This window comes from Mytilus edulis, chromosome 14 (genome assembly GCF_963676685.1).
Source record: "Mytilus edulis chromosome 14, xbMytEdul2.2, whole genome shotgun sequence".
NCBI lineage: Eukaryota > Metazoa > Mollusca > Bivalvia > Mytilida > Mytilidae > Mytilus > Mytilus edulis.
The window spans coordinates 48,610,257-48,633,967 of NC_092357.1; the positions used below are offsets into that span (position 1 = coordinate 48,610,257).

General features: G+C 31.0%; 1 protein-coding gene across 1 annotated transcript in view; it reads left to right on the forward strand.

Annotated features, from left to right (window-relative positions):
• LOC139504276 (uncharacterized protein PF3D7_1120000-like) overlaps window positions 1–23,711 on the forward strand; it is a 39,040-nt gene that overhangs the window by 12,485 nt on the left and 2,844 nt on the right. The window contains exons 4-9 of the mRNA XM_071294343.1: window positions 10,549–10,758; window positions 11,640–11,804; window positions 12,624–12,788; window positions 13,722–13,829; window positions 15,678–15,842; window positions 16,137–16,247. Coding sequence (XP_071150444.1) covers window positions 10,549–10,758; window positions 11,640–11,804; window positions 12,624–12,788; window positions 13,722–13,829; window positions 15,678–15,842; window positions 16,137–16,247 — 924 coding nt within the window. The remainder of the gene's footprint in view (window positions 1–10,548; window positions 10,759–11,639; window positions 11,805–12,623; window positions 12,789–13,721; window positions 13,830–15,677; window positions 15,843–16,136; window positions 16,248–23,711) is intronic.

Consider the following 23,711-nt stretch of genomic DNA (forward strand, 5'->3'; position numbering starts at 1 on the left):
TTGCTTAAGAGCTCAAAACTTTGAAAGTCAAGGGTGTATAAATATAATTTTGAGTTACTTTCTTTTTGGCCATGTTGTTGAATATTTATGCTAGACATGTAGATTTTAATTGCCCATTTTCAGTGTTTTTCTTTCTATTTTCGGTCATAGATCATATAGATGAAAGAACTGAAAAACAATAAAGCAAGTTGACTTAATGCTTTTGAAAAAGAAAATGAAAATACTATTAGACGAAAAAATACAGATAAACAATGAACAAAAAGAAGAACGAAAAAACAACAGTAATAAAACACATGAAAATTGAGTGATCACGCATTATGTAATCGTTAAACCACTTGTTGCCTATGTAATGATGTAAATTTATACAACTGTAGTTCATCGGTACACAAATTTAATATCAAAATTCAAAGTCCTCCTAACTTTGGTGTAAAAGTTTTTGTGTAAGAGGCAAATCCTTTACATGAATTCCGTCTCGAAAGAATATGCTCAATATATTATAACGTATAAAGGTAGCACAGTAAACAGATTTATGTATCACAATTAGACAACTTAAAACTGAAATAATCACTTTTCTCCAGCTCTAAAACTGATAAATGGAACACCAATCATGTTAATAGAGACAGATATGAAAAAAATTGTTATAATTTGCTTGACATGATGTATACACACTGCTGTAGAATCCTAAAGTTTTTTTAAGATTCTTAAGCAACATACATTTATACTTTAGTAGCAGACTTTCAAATAATGTGACATAATTTCACGATATTTTTTTAACTCAATTTTACCTCTTTATCTTTAATGGAAATAAATTAATGCTTTTACCTCTTCTCTGAAACAGTTTATTTTTAACGAAATTAGGAATCAACATTTTTTATCATGCTCTCCCACTACCTTATCTCTTTACGAGGATCAATTCCGGCTTACTGCTAAAGAGATTAACAGAGAAACTTTCATTTCCACTCAAATTTCATGTTGAAGCAATATCAAATTCTCCTTCGCCATGCTTGTCCGAATCTATGATATTTCTTTTCTGAATTCGTTAGTACAAATAATCAAAACTGTAATATATATTTGGTTGCTCGCAGTAACTTGTTCTTTTCTCTTGCACACAATGTTTAATAACATAACGATTAAAATTGATTTGTTACAATTGTTCAAAACATCATTTTATGTAAAAGAACATAAACTCTTTATAATCAAAATTAATAAGTATGACGATAAACGGCAAACTGTACGTTGTAGTTACTGTGAGCACCTTCAATGAACTGACAGATCATGAATTTGTTTATATAATTGTACAGAACCCCGGCCTTAAAACCGAAAAAATACACGCGTGCATATACTCCCCATATATCTAAATTATTGAATAGAACCCATTTAACAACTGCGCTAACCGGTTTTGAACATTTAAAGAGTAAAACTATATCAACTATATTAACACATGGAAATCACTACAGTCAAACGAAAAGAAAAATACATGTTTGGTGTGACCACAGTGTATATTGTTAGTAGGTTATAGCCCAATCTTTCTATACTATATGTTTTTCGTTAGTAGGAATGAAAGATAGATAAATACCCTGCAATGTCTGGTCTTTGATTTTCATTGAATTACTGCTTTTAATCGACCCAATGCGTTATTCCTTTTTCAAATGATCTTTATCGTTTGTTCTCATGTTTAGCTGTTACATCACTGTCCAAGGTAAGGGGAAGATTGAGCGCTAATAAACATATTTAAGTCCGCCATTGTTTTCTGACCAAGCCAGGAGCTTTTAGTTTAAAGGTTGTTTTTGGTTTAAGTCTGTCATACTAGTTTTTTCGTAAATTGTTTTGTTATAAATCAATTGAATTGTTTCATATTGGGTTCTTTTATAGCCGACTATATACAGTATGGATATTTTCTCAATGATGATGATCGTACGGTTGTTTATATTTTCTTCCACTCTATTTGATCTTTGGTGGATAGTTGTGTTATTGGCAGTCATGCCACATCTTATTCTTTATAAAATAAATAGCTCATTCACTTTATGTACCAATCAAGTGAACAATAATTTGATGAATAAATCGTACAGTCAAACCTGATTAAACCGAACCCTAAATAAACCAATTTCCTGTCCATTCCGGCTGAAAACGAAAGTTCCATTTTTCATCTTCAAAGTCTTTGTTAAAATATCCTTTGTAAACTGGACCCTGTGTATTCCGAATTCCGGTCTAATGATGTAGTCCAAATACTATGACGTTACGCGCGATGTTCGTACCTCATTGGAAATTCGGTGTAGTTGGCAAGATGCAAGTCTAAAATATATAATTGAGTGATATCATATTCATTGTTATTGTACGTATTTTAAAAAATAACGATTTTTAAAATAAAAACGAAAAAAAATATTGTTGAAACTATGTTTTATGCTGCATGCGACAAGCTTCATTTTTAAAAAACGGCGATTTTTAGGTTGTCCCGAGTAACATATTTCATTTATTGTAACCACTAAACTATGAATTTCGTCAAAATTAGTTAATATTTTGAAAAACTGTTTTTTCCATTATTTAACAGAATGGTTCCTCCAGTCTTTTATGCATTTTTTATGACGTTATGACGACGTCAAAGAAAAAAACCGCGTTCCATACTACAAGGGCAAATCTGTCCCGCGGGGGAAAAAATTGGGATTCCAGATTTGAGAATCAAAAAACATTTATCTACAATGAAAAAAGTTTAGTATTTGTATTTACTGCATCAATGTTAATTTGCTTAATTTTATGAATTTGAAGACAAATATCCTGAAAAATGATATATGGTAATTTATGAGCGATTTTTCAAAGGCTTACAAGTTTGTCGCACCGACATTTTTTGACGTAAAAACGAACTCAACTCAAATTTACGTCAATTCTTTGCTTATCACTGCTCTTGTAATGGTAGAATTTGATGGTTTTTTAAAATGTTATTTTTCCTAAATTTTCAAAAAACTAAAATACATCAATTTTCGATAAGTAGTTAAAAAGCACCGTCGATTTTGCCGAGTCTTACAAGAATGTCGCACTTGCTTAAAAACAACGTTTCAGTCAACTTTTCGGTTTAAACGTTACGAAATATTCGCGACGTTGTGTTACGCTTGCATGTACGAACATCACGCGTAACGTCTATTAATAATACCAATTATAAACCTGCCAAAACCGGATTAGCTAATCAATTTAAACAGTATTGATTGATATGCAATCACAACATATTTGTTTATTCAGGATTGTCCAGGATAATCATTTAGCCAGGTATTAAACCTTGAACTTACACATGGTACAGTAGTGAGCAGTATTATTGAAACACTATAAAAGTGAACATTAAACTAAATGACCCGCCAAATATATATCTGATAGATCTTTGTAACTCGGATATTTCTTTTCAAATCGCGGTGTAAAAAATTTACATCGTGTGTTCGAAATCATTGGTTCTCTGTTTAATTGTAAACCCCTTAACCAAGTAGTTTGCATGAAGTCTGATATTGTTGACATTTTGTGACGTACAGATGTGGTTGTTGGCTCAAAATGATGTTCAGAATACCAATAACTTGATTTTTGGTGCCTTAAACCAACACCATGCAAGGCATTATGTCAATTTGCCCTATAATGGCAAGAATATTTTATTGGGAAAACTGTTTTATTTTTACTTTCAAATAGAATATTTTCACAGAATATCATTAGACAAATTGTTGCTGCTTTTGTTTTAACATGACAATTTTGATAACTGTGTCTTATTGAACATATCAGTTGATCAAAGTTATCACTTGGTGTAAATTAACAAAATATCAGAATTGACGAACAGACGCCATTGATGCCTTGATTTTATTTCATTACAACAAATAACAAACACTGATTTTGTTTGGATATTGAATTGTCATGACAACATTTATTCAAAATTGATTCAAACAACAACAACAGTACACAACCAAAATATTTGTCAATCAATAAAATGTTGATGACGATTGAACTAAGCATTGTATCACAGCGACAGCTGTGCGATCCAAAGCTAGTGTACTGAAGGGCGGTCCTTTCAGCAATATTTCGGATTAGCAGCTGGGTTATCCATAGTCTGCAAAAAATGAAGTACATTTCGCCAAAATTATCATTCGGACTATAAGTACAGAATGATCATCCGCCACAAAATTTACCCATGATAATTCAGTTATCTCCAATTTTATAATCAACTTATTAACAACATTTAAACAATCAAAAAAAATAAAAGATATTGTGAATTCAACATTTATATAACAACCAAATTTCACAAAATATCATGTATTTTCATCCATTGTCAATATGAACTATTTTTATGTTAAATTAAAGATGATCGTGAGGAAATACAACACAATGTGTATACTTTGTGAATGTTTCTAGTGCTGATTGAATTTGATTCAAGAAAATATCATTTCCGATAAATGATAAATGTACTCCATCGTCAGAATATAGCGCTGGATGACGGTCGTCAAAATCTAGATACTTGATAACTTAACCTCGATGTTAGATTATATAAGATCTCACTCCCCTATTTATTCTCTTTCTTGTAACGTCCATGGCATGGTCATCACTTGAGTAACGACATGAACGCCTAGAAAGAATGCTAGACCATATACGTGAGCAATTGGGAACATGCGACACAGAATTGCTATTGTGAATTTAATGTGATATAGCAGAGCATCACATGGTACATTTCCTATGTCATTCCCATCACAATGCAATGTTGAATTGTGTTGCATAAATTAATTATGCTGTTAACGGTGCCAACAACATCATCCCATTTCATACCAGATTTGCCTGCCCATCGCAAAAAACAATTATTATTTTTCAAAAGACCTGAATTACTACCTGAAGGTCTGTTCTCCAAGTGATCACGAGCACTGCATATTATTGAAAAACCAATAATCCATATTTCATTACTAAGACATGCTGAAATTATAAGTTATTTGGTTAGCTCAATGCTTGTATAACGTTTAAAGGATGCAGATTTCCAACGACCTAAAGGTTGCACTTTGTAAATACAGCTGTTTCTCAAACCACGCCTCTTTTGGGGAGATTAAGAATATTCATAGAAAATTAATTTTGTTAACATACTTGTTCCCAGTTATGATCTCTATGTTCCATCTCAAAGAGACATAACTTGAGAATGTTACAAGTAAATATACATGTGCAATTTATATTGAAATCTGTGATAACCTTTTATTCGAGGAAGGGGTATTTAAGAAAATTAATGTTAGTTTAAACTGTGAGAAGTTCAGGGCATATAAACGTTGAAAATATGCGAAACTGCCCTATATTTTGACCTTTGAAAAAATTGTAGTGCATATGAAATTTCAATTCTAGGATAAGATTTTCTTCAAAACTTCATAGTAAAAGTGGTACAGTTTTAGCCGTAAAAGGAGTTCCTATGGGAAATTGCATTGTCAATATTTACAGAATTTCTTCATCAGTGTGACCGTTCATAGGAAAATGTGTAGCTGCAACTATTCAAAATGAATGCGTCTTGTTCTCATTTGGATTACAATCGATAAATTTCATGGTCTTGCATAGTACACCAGAAAATTGATATCGTGTTACACCGGTTTAGTTAAAATGACAAAAAAGAGCTCCATTGTTTTTGGGTCTGATTAAAATAGAGTTTAATAACAATCTCACCGGGCAAATATCTGCTTAATTAAAACTTTAACTTTTAACTGTTAATGTTGTAGAAAACCCTTTTTGGTCTGTTTTCAAAAAGGGAATTGTGATATATGCAGATTGTGAATGATGTGAAACATTGTTAATGACATGTTGCGTATTTCTATTAATTGTAATTTCACCGATTCTCAAAAATGCAAAAAATGCTGATGAAAATATGGATCTAAATAACGTTCATTCATATACTGAAGAACACACAAATTGCAACGAGTTTATTAACAGAGCTAATATTTCTAAAGTTATAGGTTTGCGACTATCGACTACACAATATAATTTGTCCATTCCTTTCAACATATTTTATATATATAATGAACGATGAAGTCAAATCTGTGAGCTCGTTTATTCGTAAATAAAGTACACCTTAACCGTTGAAGGGGCATACCCTAATTTTGATAAATAAGCAACATAATTTACTAAATGCGAAATACTGGCCGGCCATGTATTTTCTAAACCTTCTGTTAATCTTAATGAAACAAATGAAGTCAGTCAATTGTTATACGTTTTCCATGTATTCTGAGAATTCGATGCGTCCAATAACTTTGCTATTTCTGGTCTAGAATGTTCTACAATTCCTTCGGAATAGTAGCTGGATGTGTATCTGCTGTTTGAGCCAGACTTTTAAATTTCTGATTTTTTTTACGAGAAATACAATCTTCAATTATATTTGTATAACCAGGAATGAACTGTGCTTTTATGTGAAAATTGCCTAATAACGACCAATATACTATGTGTCTAACAAGGTTTATAATTCGTATAGATTTTGACGTCTTATTATTTAATATTTCTACCACGGCATTATTATCCGAATTAAATTAAACTTTCTTTTTTTGAAACAGATTACCCCATAAGAAAACAGATAGTGCAATAGGTATCATTTCTAAATATGATATATCACTGAGAACTACAGTACCAGACCATTCTACAGGCCATTTAAGAAAAGCCCATTTACTTTGGAAATAGCAGCCACAACCTTTTGTTGAACCACCGGCGCTATCAGTAAATAGTTTTAAACTGAATTTGAAGGCCAATCAATGTCGAGCATGTAACTAATGCCGTTAAATTTGTTTAAAAACAATTCCCATACCAATAAGTTGAAACATGCCTTCTGTGATTTTGACATAATGATGTGGTTTCTTTGCGTGACTACTTGACAAATACTCTGCCTGCAGGTAGAGCTTTTGCACATAAAAGCTAATGACCCACACAAAGACTGTAGATCCTTTAAAGTTATCTTTTTCCTACCCAATACCCATTTAATTTTCGACTAAAACTCCAATATTTTGTCCTCCGGAATTTGTATTAGCATTTCTCTGTGTCTATAAGCAAACCTAAATAACTAAGTTTTGTTGTTGGGCCTTCTGTTGGGACTCCAAGACGACAACATACTGTATCAAAACTATTCATCAGATTTTTACAATCCTGGGTATTACTTTTACCGGCAAATAAAAAATTATCCAAGTAATGATCAGATTATCTAAATTGGACTCATTAATGACAGCCCATTGAATAAAAGGTGAAAATTTTTCGAATAAGCAATTTGATTCTGATTACCCCATAGGCAATGATTTATCTATGAAATAATATTCAGTAAGTTTAAAACCTAAAAGATCAAAGTCCTGGCTAAATTTTTAAGAATCTGAAGGCGGATTTAGTGTCCTTTTTCCCAATTTCAACATTTGAACCCAATATTTTAATCATATCAATAACATTGTCAAAAGACGAATACTTCACTGTAGTAAACTTTTCATCAATAAAGTCGTTTACACTCAAATTTGACGGAAAAGATAAAAGATACTAACATCACATAATTAGTATTCTGTCTCTTAATTAATTAATATTCATATATAACAGTTTCATTGCTTCGACTTCAATATTCGTTTGTATTCATATTTATCAATTCAATCCTTTGAGCTTAGATCAATCAAATGATTCCTGAAATTGTCTGTTATCTAAATTATTTTTTCATCGGTACCCGTAGTCTGTATATCACGAGTTGTGACATGTAAAATATATAAATTATTTATGATTAGTTTAACTTGTAAACATACACCTACCTGTCTCTACGAATTATAACAGTTATATATAGATTCTTACATTGATACGAGCGGATTATCGGATTTATCTAATCGAGATAGTTAAATTATCAATTTTAAAGTCCGAGCCTCGGCGAGGACTTTAAAATTTATAATTTAACTATCGAGATTGGATAAATCCGATAATCCACGAGGAACTATGTAAGAATCTGTTTCTCTAATGATTAAAATAAAACATTTTCTTTTTTGTTAACCGGAAATCCCCGTCGAGTACCTTTCACATTTTTTTTATTCATCCAGTTAGCTTAAAAGGTCATGACCCTTAAAATCATCCAATGATCTTTTCAGATCACCGACAACCACACGTTGATTAAATCTTTTTATACAATGGGTTTGGAAAGGGATAAATTTCCATAGAATTAGAGAAATTTTAACATTCTTCATCAAGGATAAAATAAAATGTGAAATTAAACATATTTAGGCAATGCGTGTACCATTAAACATTTTTCATATAAAATTTTCCAATACCACGTGGTCCAGCATCATATTTAATTCGACGAAGTAAGAAGTTAATTTAACTAATACAAAAAACATAAATGAAATCTTTACATCGGAATCAAATTTAAAATATCAATTCCTAAATGAACTAATTAAAACTATACTTGTCTTGATAAATATTTCTCTTAATTTTTTTAACCTCCTCTCCGTTCGGTTTTCAAGGTAAAAGTGACCTATAAATTGCACAGACTTTTACTACTCGGCTATAACATGCTCAAGTTAGCATAATAAGAGTAAAGGAAGACTCGATTTGTCGAGTCTCAATACATGTATATGTCAATTCAATAAATGAATTTAATTGTCATTTAATTAAATTCTAGTGTTCATTTACCAAAATACTATTAAAACTGCAATTAAAACCCGTACACATACAAAAAATCTTATTCATAGGGTATCAATACTAAAACAAACTCAAATCAAATTTCAATTGTTGTTTTGTCAAAAGAGATAAAAACATCTAGAATGTCTTGAAAATTGTTAGCCGAGTCAGAATAGCAGTAACTGAACTTTGTTTCCTTGATGTCTGATTATGAGGATGTTGGATATTATATCGCTTAAATAAAGAAATAGCGACATATCGATGAAAAAAACGAACAATTCTGAATAACTTTCTTATATATTTGCTTGATAACATAGTAATTTACAAAACTCGCTTCTTTAGAAAAAGAAGTTGGATTATGTTCTCCCAAAATATGTTCTCTTCTTTCAGAGAAGTTGAATGCTAAAATTTATTTTCCAATGGTTTCCGTGGCTCAGTGGTTACATAGAATACAAAATAAAAGATAAAAATTACTGATAAATGTCTTTTGTAACAGTGAAAATCGAAACGTAAATTGTTCATCTAAAAAGATTAAATGATTAAAATGTCAAATCAAACCAAGATCAGTTCCATTTTGCTAACGTGAAGAAAACACACCTATAAAGACGTGATGATAAGAAGTTACGTTTGTATTTAGACATCCACTTCTATATCTTTTGGAGGTATCTTTTAGTTTGACATGTTTAATCCAGTACAACCTTTTTGAAGTTCCCCTTACTATACCTCACCTTTACAAACGTTTTTTTTTTCTAATTGTACTGTCAATATTTCATTTAAAGTATTTTCACAAAAAGAAGATTTTGTCCTAGCGAATTTAAATTACTAACGTTTAAAATAAAGGTTATTGCAGGAAACTGATAATTCGCGTTTTATTTTGTTATTTAAAACTCGGTGCTATCGAGTGACGATCGGGGTACTCAAATACGTATTGTCATTCCTACGAAACACGAAACAATTAATATGAGAAAACTAAAAGGAAACAGCCATTTTATTATATGCTCTTGACATGCCCATAAATAATATGTTTTCAAAGACGTGAGACAAAAAAAAACATCGAGTTTTAGATTTAATCACTATGGCTATTAGGACATCAACATCATTCAAATCCGACAGGTTATGAACTATCTGAAAAAAGGGCCAGAATATCGCTATCCACCTGAAATCAATTGTAAACGGGGTCACTTAGACATTGAAAGAAAGGCGAACGATACCAAAAGGGTTGTTTCAACCCATAAAGATTTTTACAAATTTGATCACCTTTTCATGATACATGTACAACATATATTCACAATAAGATAATAATATGATCATTAGAAAGCACATTAGATAAAACACATCTCCTTTCTGTTTTATTATAATCTTGGTACTCACCGTCTTGGCATTGATGTTGTTTTCCAGAAGGGAAAAAAAATGTTTTAGTCATTATTATTTAGATAACTGATTCCGATGCATTGTTGCTAAGGTAACAAAATGGTAGATAAAGAAATACAAATTATTTATTAGTCAGTAATTAAACTAAAATTACATTTTGATTACCCCTCTTTTCCTTACGATATATGGCAAGTTTCAAAGATGACTATAATGAAAGATGAACATACATGTAAATTTTGTTTTTATCAAAACCGAACCAGTAACAAAAATGACAAATAATCTGTCTATTTGTAAATCTTGCAAAACAAATTGTCAGGGTGTTTTGAATTTATGCATACTTCATAGAAATGAAGGAAAAAAAAACAAATCATTTTGACCCTGGTACCCCAAAGACTGAAAAGCTCATGGCTGGTCACTATCATGTCTGCTTCAAATATACCTAGTACAATTTTAATGCCGTAATCATGTTTGTTCTACGAAAATTTTTGAACAGTTGATGACTGCACTCATCTATACAATTCTTTTTTTTTTAAATAATTTTAAGAATATGTATTATACCTTTGTATATTCTAGAACAATTCCTTATATTCGGAGGTATAATAAATCAATGAAGAAAATAAAACAGGAAATCAATCAAAAACACAAGGAGCAAATTAATAAAATACGAGAAGAAAATTGGGATAAATATAAAGAAACTATTAAGAATGCAGAAGTTGATATCCATAATCAATATCAACCAGAGATAGAACGAATTCGGGCAAATAACACTGAATTGACAAACAGGTATTTAGCCATTATTAGATATTTTAGAGAAAATAATATTGTAGATGGTAAGCAAGAACATCTAAGATGTTCATAGATATAAAACAAATGGAATTTATTTTTTCAAGACGATACGACGAAATTTTTTTGTCAAGACGATACGACGAAATAAGAAGGTACGAGTTGTTCAAAACAAAAAAGTAAAAATGTAGTTATCCTAAAATAGCGAGCGTCTATTATTCATGCAAAGTGCCGTTGTGTACACTTTTGATTTAGAAGGCGAAATGTAGTATTCATATCACACATATCTCCTTAGCTTGAAAAACGGTTGCATCGCAAAGACAAATATTGAAAACAGACGGAAAATTGAATTTGTGTGTGTTTACAAATCTTCATAATTATCAAGATGCACCGGTTTGGTAATCATACTCGATTTGTTTATTGAATAACGCCACTAATTATAGCCCAATTGCTATATATTCTAAATCCTACAACGTTATGCATTCATAGCAAGTTTGTCATAAGTTAAAATAAAGTCACAATACTTTCATACCAAAACTATACCTTATCCTGAATAGTGCTAAACATTTTAAAATACCTTGAATGCATATTAGAGCCTACATGTATTCAACATTAACTTTCAACCAGGGCAATCACGCATTTACAGTGACACCAAGTTCTTATGCTTTCATGTGATACCAAAATTCCCAAAATATTCTATTTTTTGACAAAGTGACAACTATGCATAGGATCTGGTTTATTAAATGTGTACTTCTCTTCTTGCATGTTATTTCTGATCGGGTCCGATCGGTGTTTCTATACCGTGAGTACCTTCGTTGTATACTGATATTTTATTTATCAAAGGATTATTTTACATGTGATGATGTTTTTCAATATTGTAGATGTCAGACAGAAATAAAGAAGATAACAACAGAAAACTGGAACAAGTATAAAGAAGACGTTGATAGAATACAACAACAACTAACAGAGAGATTCAACTTAAATATGGAGAAGTTAAATGCTGAAAACGAAAGATTAAGAGAGCAACTGAAGGAAATCCATACAATGTAAGTTAAAAAAAAATCCTTTCGTTTTAATATATATAAATGGGAGATAACATTCTGTTAAACAACATTTAAACGGGATACAAGGGAAACAAAACAAATCTATAGATCAGAAAATGTTCCTCATCAATAAGAAGGTGCCTATACCGAATCTTGATTTTAAAACCACAAAGGGTGTATATAATTTTAAATAGTTAACAGAGAATAAATTGGTAGTTGTGAACTGTTTTTAATGCTTTTGACAAGACACAATCCAACAAATGATAAAAAGACAAACCAATAAAAAAAAGTAGCAAGTTCATAAGAATCAAAAAGGAATTAAAACGAGTCATATTTCAGTACACAACAAACAAAAATGATAAACAAAATTGTGTTCACCATTTCTTTTAAATCAAAAACATTCAGTTAAAAGTATGAATATATTACACTATTGTAAATTGCAAATATTTACGTGTGTGTCCCACACCAGTTTATAAAACCTTTAACGATCTACCGGTATCTTGACCAAGACATTTCATCATACATACCTGGAATATAATTTGGACGCCTAACACGCATTTCGTCTACAAAAGACTCATCAGTGACGCTCGAATTAAAACAATTAACAAGGCCAAATAAGGAACGAAGTTCAGGATCATTGTGCAATAGCACAAAAGAGATATATATATATAATAATTAGAATAAAATATAAAAAAATTGGGAATAATTAAGCACGTTATGCCCTACAAAGTATGATAAGAGGGTTATGATCCTTCAAGGATAATCCTGGTAAACAACCTGATAAACAACCTGAGCAACATGAATTACTTTTTTATTGCATAGAGTGATACCAAAAATAGAGAAAGATTGTCAACAATCCGTGCTTCAAGTTGAAGAAAAAATTAGGCAAGACTACCTGAAACATGTCCGAGAAATGAAGAACAAATCCGATGTAACAATTCAAGAGTTAAAAAGTGAAAACTTAACACTGCGAACCTTTGGTAACAGGTGATATGAATAAAAGCAGAAAAAGGAATGATATCTTAAGTTTTGTATGTATTTTTTGGAAAGCTTGTAAAATAACTACAAGCAGCGTAAAAAAAGAAACGTTATTCATTCCTGTTTTATAAACAATAATGATTTCTAAAAGGAATGTATTGCAGTAATCCTTTATTTGGAGTAGCTTACAGAAATTTGTCATTTATTTCTTATCATTATTGCTTTTTTTGCACGTAATTGGTATGTGGTGTCAATCGTGTTCTATTATTTCTAACAAAAAAATCTTTTAAACTTCTGGAACTACAAAATCAACAGGTTTTAACAGAGACAAAGATACAAATACTTTTAAACGCAGCTTTGGAACTAAACGTAATCAGTAGTTCATTTTTTAATGCATTTAACCAATGATCAATAACTGTATTATCCTAAGCCCTCACTACTATTAGAATTGCTACAAACGTGCATTATTTGTTGTGATAGACGATTCATCACAATTCAGAATTGGTTACCATTGATTTATCAGCGGTAAATTGGAGGAAAATGGAAACTTAATACATTATTCAAACGGTGCATCAAATTTACAATTCAAAATACATTTAAATATGTTATACACAAGTATAAATTACAAACAACGTTAAAATCTATGATTGCGTTATATAAAAACTGCAGGTTTTATACGTGTGCATGGCAATCAAATTGTTGGTTCATTATTATTCGATGGATACCAATTTTCATGGATTTCATAGTTCCTGGTGAACCTCAAATTTAAATATTTAACGAAAGACATATTTTACATAAGGTTGTATACAGACTTTGGCAAAACCACGAAAACAAAATCAACGAAAATGCAAGATTTTCAGAATATACGAAAATTGACAACCACAAAATGAATCCAGAGTATTCAGATTTTGTTGTTTTTAATTCTATAATAACTTTATGTAGGCAAAACGTAGAAATGGAAACGTTTATTTCGACAATTAAAGAACTTGAAAGAAGTAACCAGAAGTTGGTTGAAAAAAATATAAAATTAGACGAACTTGAGAAAAAAAGGTATTTTTTCTTTAGATGATATTTATCCTTGTGAAAATTGTAAGTCATGTTATGAACAGATGTGTTAGACGGTTTTAATTCTCAGGTCATATGTTTTATAGACGTTATTCTAAACTTTATCAGAAAAGGGTGGTTATCAAAACAAAAAAAAACACATAGAAAATTTCATCAAATGAATTACAGCAATTATGTGGTGGTATTTAAAGTTTTTCCAACGTCTATTTATTATACAGTGAATGAAGTATTTTTTACGTTTTGCTGAAAGACTTGTCGTGCATATTTGATTGATTTTCTACAGTGTTAACTTATTCCACTAAGATTCTTTACAATGATAAAAGCGAATGCATGCGCCAGTACAATGTCTGTCAGTTTAAAAATATCACCAAAACGCATAAGATATCGATGCTTGTTTGAATATCCCTTTCATGTTGTGGTATTTTCAATACGATCGTGTTGTGCAATTATAAACCTGGCAATGATAAGTAGCTTCTTTTAATGTTCAGATCTAAGTGTTGTGTTGTGAGTCAACTTTTGAATTTTTCAGTACTTTTTAGGAATAAAATAAAAATCAGATGTTTACATCAATTCATTTTCATAGTTTTACTTAACAGGGAATCATGTAATTGGTTTTGTATGCTACGCATGGCTACTGTATGTCTTCGCATATATATATATATATATATATATATAACTATAAATCTACTTGATAATCTTATAAAAACATGGTATCGACAAAAGCTAACTAGCATTGAAATTTTGTGATCAAAGCTAATATGCATTTAATTCCCAGGCTTGGTAATCAATTGCAAACACATGGACTTGTTCAATTGTCACGAAAATACGAATGGAGAAGTCTTTCAATGCTCCCTTTCAATATGTCAAAAGAGAATTTTAGGATAAATAAATTGTTAAATTGACAAAAGCAATTATAATAAATCCAAACAAATAACTTAAACATGTGATCTATTCAGTCTAGATGTATATATTTATAGATGCTCGTCTCGGAGGACTAATACATGTAACATATACGACAGATTCAAACTATAAATCTAGATATATTATTATGAGTGTAGGATCCACTCCTTAATGCCCCAACTGTATATGACTCTCATGCAGGCTAGAACCTAGGAATGATATAATTGTACAAAATATTTTACTATGATTGACCATTTTATATGCTTTTTTCACTCACGTTTATGTAACAAACAATTTGAACTCTGTATTTTACGTCCATATAATGAACACTTGTATTTCATCAATTCACAATTAGCATGCAAACTATGATGTTTCTTTAAGTATATAATACATTTGTTAAATATGAAATATATGTGCGTCTCTATTTTCGATAACGTACTTAAGGAAATTCGGTACCTAGTACACATATATATCCTTAACATTTAATGTGTACCTGTTCATAATATGCTTGATGCTTGTTCGTATTCGCTAGTAAAATGCAAAATATCAGGATTCAAAACAAAGTTTTATAATTTAAATTCGTTAACAAGTCATTCTAGATTATCTAGTTTATGTCTGGAAAATGAATTGGAGCAATAAATATTTGCCTTTGTAGATGAAAATGTCATTCTATACAACCATTATATTTAGAAGATATTAATTTTATATCAAATTTATATGATATAAATATGAAATTATTTCATTATAAAATATTTTCAATTGACTAATTAAGCTTGGTAAAAACATCATTTTATTTCATACTCAAGCACCAGCTATTAGTTGCTTCAGTTCACTTTCATGTTGTATACTTTTGTCTTTATTGTCTAAACTGGCATCTACATACAGTAACTATTGTATTCATATGAACTAGACATGTAAAAATCACTATTACAGAATACAACAAATGCTTAACGAGTTTGAAAACTTGCGCAAGTCACTTGTTGAATTACGAAAGGAAAATGAAATGCTGAATGCTACAGTAGAAGAAAAAGTTTCCGAAAATCTGCAGTTGGATAATACCATAAAAGAACTAATCACCAAAATCAACGACAAAGACAGGTTATTTAAGAAATTAAAGATTATAAGATTGTTACTTATTTGTAAAATCATGGTTTTATGTTCAGTCCTTACGTTGTGAATATATAAAAGGATATGATCAATATTAATGTTGTTATGTCTGGACTTTTAGTTTATAATCAAATATAACAATACAGTTTTTAAAAATACAGTAAGATCACATTAAGATATAAGCTACACGAATAAGATAACACGGCTGAGTAAAATGACATGAATTGGCGATTCATTGGACAATTCCTTTCAAAATTACATGAAACGAAATGTTTCTATTTCCAGGATAACAGTCCACAAGTCTGTGAAAACCTTACAAATTAAAAACTGCCAACTTCGAAAAGAATTGTTAGACAAACACCTCCTGATAGACCAAGCACAGAGGACATTAAGCAGGTAAAATGTGGAAACCCGTTTTGTTCTATCATATGTTACGTCTTGTTCACTTATATTGTTCTATTTGTCTTTTACCATGGCGTTGTCAGTTTATTTTCGATATATGAATTTGACTTTGGTATCTTTCGCCCCTCGTTTACATCGATGAGATACATACATAAAGAAAATTCATTAAAAAGCACACGATTCTTTATTGGACTTCCCCAAGTTAAAACTATAAACCATTTTGACGTTAACCAAAATTACCTGTTTATATTTAAAGGGAAAATCCGCGATTTTTTTACTTATCATCTAAATATGTTCGTCTTAACATAAAAAAATACAATCAAAAAGTTTTAAATTTATATTCCTTCTAATAACGGAGAAAATCAAGTATTTGTAACTTTTTGCTTGACCTACGAGGGTGGGTTGTGACGTTTTAGCCCGATTTGTTGAATCCTGGGAAAAAATAAAATCTGTTAAAGTCTTAATTTCTTATCACAATACTATGTAATAAAAAGTGCACATATGATCGTTGGTCGTAATTAATAAACACAATATCAAAACGAACGTGCGTGAACCGTTTTGTATTATTGAATAAAACTTCCTATATAATTATATAAATATAAATATTTTCGAATTAATTTCAAAAACTATTGTTAGGATTTTTTCATTAATATCTATTGAACATTTTTACTGATCTTGAACTGAAAATATTTTATTTACCGTTATATCTTTGATAACCATTTCAATGAAAAATATGTGTGAACAGACTGAAAGTGTGTATATTATTTTGTAAAGTCATTTTATATCTCGCGATTTGAGGAGAATTGGTTTGAACTTTACCTTGCAGCAATTTAGCCTCAGGTGTACACAGGTGTGAATTCAAGCGTACAGAGCTGTGAATGTTGTCATTTTGAATGAATTAACAGACAGGGTATAGCGAGTTTAATACACAGATGACAATAAAGAAACAAAAATTTAATTGTATAAATTTATTGAAAATATTTTTTTAATTTCGGAAGTGTATACAACATAAAAATGGAACAATTTCCGATTACGTTCTATGCAATTAGCATAAAATTAAAATATAAAGTTTAAGGAACAGTACTTTTAACCCTAAAAAAATTAAATATTGCCTTTCCCGAATAAAAATCATTGCATATCTGATTTACTTTACCGGAATTTGTTAACTTGTGTTTAAATCTGGCGATTTTTAAATGCTAAGTATCGCAAATCTTTAGCAGTTTTAAAGTGTTTAATTGAAAAAAAATACAACAGTGCAACATGCATGATTTTTTTTATTTTCTGTTTAACATTTCGTTCTTACTTATTTAAATTCATCTGACAATCACTAACTAATTATTTGTGAAAAGAATGTCAATTATCGTTTATTTCATCATTACAATGGTAAACATATATTATAAATCTAATCTAATACATTATTTTGTTTGAGGATTTTTTTTACAATTGTTTTTATATATTCTATGCATGATAATTGTGTGCAATGCTGAACAGGATAGCGGTCAATTATCCAAATTAGTAGTACAGTAGTTGTTATAAAAGGCATATCTTAGTAATGTATAACTGCTATTGACGATTTTATATAGAATAATTCGTCCCAACCTCGTTGTTCCTAAAACAATCTTTACTTGTATACTTGTAAGTTTCCTGACGTATAAGTGCCATTGAGGATGAGTTCCAGAGGTCCTTTCTACCAGACAAAGCTGACTAGAAGCGTTTCGTTAATTTGATTGTTGGGACAGACGAGGCCAACCACTTTTATACAGATAAACAGAATCATCATATAAGCTTATGTTGTCAACACTGTCAGAGAAGAGTTCCCATCGTCGAATGGGGTACACGAAGGCTTCCAAGAATGTACAAGTAACATGTCTGACTCTAAACAGTTAGTAAACGGACTTAATAGTGACCTATAGAAATCGACCGCTAATTGTTCTTGATATTTGAAACTGCACGTATATATACGTTTTTGAGAGTGATTATTTGTCTTGTGTCTAACGAAAACTAAATAAATGCCTGCATAGTAAATATCTTGCCATACATTCGTTTTGGTTTGGTGAGTGTTCTCTCAAAATAGTGATCTAAACATTGTTTTAGTGAGATGTAGATTCACACGAAATTTCCGTCTATATATTTCACAAGTAGATAGCACGGAGAAGCTCTGAAGGTATATACTACTCCCATTTTGTTTGGGTGTTAAACATCGATGATTACAGCAATATTTAATGAATGAAATGATGATGGTAAACAGAAATATGAGCGTCATGTGGTGAATATTATATGATGTCAGACCATGAGTTGTCAATCTGTATTCCAATACAACCGTATTGAGTAGCTAGTATATATTACAGGATACTTATGTCGTTTGACTCCGACACACATCTTTTACTTTCAGATGTGTAAAAGGTTCTCCCTCGCTATATATATATATAACACAAGTACACACCCGTGATATCGCGGGTCCGTGACTGACTTAAAGTATATAACTATGCCTAAGCCTTATTTTAGTAATTGGTATTGTCATCTGATAAAGTCATGTCGATTATAAGATACACAGTTTTTTTATTTGCTTTCAAATCTTTCTGTTTGAACCCGTCGACCCGGAACTTGTTAATTATTGGCAATATTAATTATGTGGAAAACAAAAGGGTCTGGAGTGGTGTAATTTTTAATCTACACCATTGGCCTATATTAGTTCTATATAGAGTTGAATTCTTTGATTAGTCGTTTTTACCCGATGACGGCTGACAAATTGGACTTCGTAATTTTAGTATTATAGATGTAACAATGTAACAATAATCAAACGTCTATAGGCAATAACTAAGCGGGTATGAAGATTTTTTAATACAATTTACACAATCATTAATAAAGAAACACAGCAACACTACGATATAACAAATTGAAAACTTAACTATTTTTAAGTTCTAACCATGCTTTGCAGACATCAAGTAAGTGCACGTGAGTATCAATTAGGAACACGATGTGTGATTTTGTAGAACTAAAAATACCAAAGCCAGCAAGAACTTTGTCATGCAAAAATTTGTTTCCCAATGTGCTTCTCTTTTTATCTCCGCTCCTCTGCAATAACTATTTCCCTTTTTCGTCGATCATTCTCTATATTTTCTCTATTCGGTTATGTTTTTTTTTTCAATAGGCCACTCTATCTATGCTTCTTAATTTTAATACAATGACCAATTCCCGTGTCCTAATCCTTATAAAGATAGGGACATTAGACATATGTCAACGGACAGACATAGAAGGGATTCTCTTATCTTTAATAAATCAATATTGACAGTGACTATAAGTGTTGCCTTACTTTATATCTGCATCTTTGTCAATCAACAAAAGCTTGTATTGGCATAAAGATTTTTTTTCACAAAAAGGCTCCATAATCATGACAAATATTATCTATTTCTCAAAAAATTCAAAGATCATGTGTATGAATTTTCACTTATTATCAGACACAAATATTTGGTTCAATATATGTTACCTGTGCACGCCGTGTACATCATTAAAGAGACCATGCATGAACCTGTATTGTTTAATTGTGTAATACGAATTTTAGTCGACAGGATGTCACTGGAATACACAGGTGCATGTATCGAATATACGTTCTTGGAATACCTAGCTGAATATGTCACTCTGACATTACATCTTACAATAATTCTGACATACCTTTTGTCAATTCGGGAGGAAGCCAAAATGTATATTTGATAAGATAACGAAATAAAATTTAAAAAGGAAACAAAACCTGTACATTTTTCACCAAATATACCCGATCGGGTCACACATTTTACTGTAAAGTGTCTTTATAAATGACCGTTCTGAATTGATTCCGTATATCATTCTAAGATTAGTTAAAAAAAAAAACTCTTTTAATAAAGAAATTGAAATGTCGAATATTTCGATATTTACATTTCTATAATAAAATTAACGGTACCAATTTTCTTGCACCAGATGCGTATTTCGACAATACATGTCTCTTCAGTGATGCTCGTGGCCAAAATATTTGAAATCCAAAGCTTATATAAAAGATGAAGAGCTATAATCCAAAAGGTCCAAAAAGTGTAGCCAAATCCGTGAAAGGAATTAGAGCTTTGCATGAGGGAGATACATTCCTTAAGTTTAAAATAATTTCTAATATTTTGTAACAGCAAATTTTAATAACACAAAAATCCGTATTTTCATGCCAGTACCGAAGTACTGGCTACTGGGCTGGTGATACCCTCGGGGACTAATAGTCCAACAGCAGAGGCATCGACCCAGTGGTAGTAATAAAATTAACGGTACCAATTTTCTTGCACCAGATGCGCATTTCGACAATACATGTCTCTTCAGTGATGCTCGTGGCCAAAATATTTGAATTCCAAAGCTTATATAAAAGATGAAGAGCTTTAATCCAAAAAGTCCAAAAAGTATAGCCAAATCCGTGAAAGGAATCAGAGCTTTGCATGAGGGAGATACATTCCTTAAATTTAAAATAATTTCTAATATTTTGTAACATCAAATTTTAACCTGGCAGTGGAAATATTATATTACATTTGTATATCAACATATTATGTCCAAGCTAAAACTTTTCCTAACATCGCTCCTTGTCAATAGCCGTTGAATAACATAATTAAATAAATGTTATTTATAACAGTATAACTTTATTAATTTGAAAAATTACCTTTTCTATATACTGAACTATTCTTGATATAAATCAATGTACTTTAAATAAAAGAGACATGCTAATGAATCTTTTGAATATCATTGATTGTTACAAAAACACTGCATTTGTCTTACTTATAAATGAAACTTTTCTTCCTCATCAAATCTAAATATTTGTTTATCAACGAGATCTTATCATATATAAGGATTTCATAACTATAGCTATCAGCACTGCTAGGTTATTTTGTTATTAAAAGAATATAATTACCAATCTCCCTCGAAAGAAGGTTGTTCAAAATGATCTTCAAACACCAACTTAAGCTTGCTATCAGAGACATATACACGTATATATGTCTCTGTTGCTATAGATGAAACTTTTTGCTATTAGTTTAAGGCTGCACAACCATGCATGTCTTTCTTGTTTTGTGGGATTCGGAAAACTATGAACAATTTTGTCACAACCTTGTTTGACAGAACAACCCTACACTTGACAAGTCATTTTAACACTGTATGACGTCTACGGCAATACCCGATTGATTGATGATAACGCACGGTCGGTTATCCCCGAATCTGTTTGTTCTTTGTGGATTATAGATACCACCAGAAGTCACGTGACATTTTATATCGGACATGCCGACAAGATGGCGATTTCCAAGAACTGATAATTAATTTCAAAACTCAATTTGGGTCTCTTTACATACAGAATAAAACTTTTTTATTGATGAACATGTTTTTATGCTTCAAGAACAAAATATCAATTTTTTGGCGGAGTTTCCCTTTAAGGTTTATGTACTCTTCTGTAGCCATTTTTGTACGAATTTTTCAAACCTCAATTGTATCAAAACTAAAGATATAATAAATAATAGAGATAGGCCATTTAGTACATGTTCCAAGGGGAAACTTGATGCAAAGCATTATTTTTTACTGTTTCATTGCATTTGATAGAAAAAGAGGACTTTGTGGCAAATAAATCAAGATTTTTATAGAAAATCCACAGCCTTTAACATGTTTAATACAGAGATTTTTATTATAAAATTTGAAACATAAATTACTCACTTGATTTTCTATGATGTGCTAGTGTTTATTGTTTACAAAAAGTTCTAAGTAACCTGTGAATTCCAAAACACCTCGTGTTGAGTCACTAAAGTCGAGCGCACCCTAAAAGGTGTACTTGATTTTGGCCATATTTATACTTGTCTTAACCAATAACTACATTTATTAACTTGTTTTAAGGAAATCAATGCTAGCACTGCATGCAATAATCCTATATCTATCAGTTATCAAATTGCCAAATATGAGAGTACAAGGATAAAGGCTGTGGATTTTCTATAAAAATCTTGATTTATTTGCCACAAAGTCCTCTTTTTCTATTCAATGTAATGGAACAGTAAAAAATAATGCTTTGCATCAAGTTTCCCCTTGGAATATATGCAAAATGGCCTATCTCTATTATTCATTTTATCTGTAGTTTTGATACAATTGAAGTTTGAAAAGTTCGTACAAAAATGGCTACAGAAGGGTACATAAACCTTAATGCGAAATACTATTAAATTCTTAAGATCAGATCTTCTCGACTCTCATAGTAATATAATTCAATATTGATGATTTCCCCGAATTAGATCTCCAACAACATATTTTGATATATAGTTCAAAACGAACGAAAAGAATTTATCACGCATTTATTGCTATACTAGACCGAATTCTTCTATCCCTACAATGCATATATTACAAATTTACATATGCTTTTTAGTGATTTTGCTATTTTCTATTTTTTTTGATTTTTTTTTTGTTTTTTTTGCAATATTGAGACAGAAAGCAGTGCCCGATTCAAAACAGGAGATCGCGGACAATTTGTCTGAGCTAATTTTTTCGCTTATTTTGTACTTGTCAACGTCCGTACCTGTATGCACTTGTAGATAAACGGTTTTTCTACATTTTCGCGAGTCGTACTAGGATCAACGATCTCTCTGAGTCAGATAATCCACTTTTTAGTTCACCTGGCCCGAAGGGCCAAGCGAGATTTTCTCATCACTTTGCGTCCGTCGTCCGTCGTCGTGGTCGTCCGTCGTTAGCTTTTACAAAAATCTTCTCCTCTGAAACTGCAGGGCTAAATTAAACCAAACTTGGCCATAATCATCATTGGGGTATCTAGTTTAAAAAAATGTGTGGCGTGACCCGGCCACCCAAACAAGATGGCCGCCATGGCTAAAAATAGAACATAGGGGTAAAATGTAGATTTTGGCTTATAACTCTGAAACCAAAGAATTTAGAGCAAATCTGATATGGTGTTAAATTGTTTATCAGGCAAAGATCTATCTGCCCTGAAAATTTCAGACGAATCTGACAACCGGTTGTTGAGTTGCTGCCCCTGAATTGGCAATTTTAAGGAAACTATACTGTTTTTTGGCTATTATCTTGAATATTATTATAGATAGAGATAAACTGTAAACAGCAATAATGTTCAGCAAAGTAAGATCTACAAATTAGTTAATATGACTAAAATGGTCAGTTTACCTCTTAGGGAGTTATTGCACTTTATAGTAATTTTTTACCAATATTTCCTATTTTTTTCTAATCTTTTACAAAAATCTTCTCCTTTAAAACTACTTGTCCAAATTTAACCATACTTGGCCATAATCATCATTGAGGTATCTAGTTTAAAAAAATTGTGCGGTGACGCTGCCAACCAACCAAGACTGCCGATATGGCTAAAAATAGAACATAGGGGTAAAATGTAGATTTTGGCTTATAACTCTGAAACCAACGCATTAAGAGCAGTTCAGACAGGAGTTAAATTTTTTAGCAAGTCAA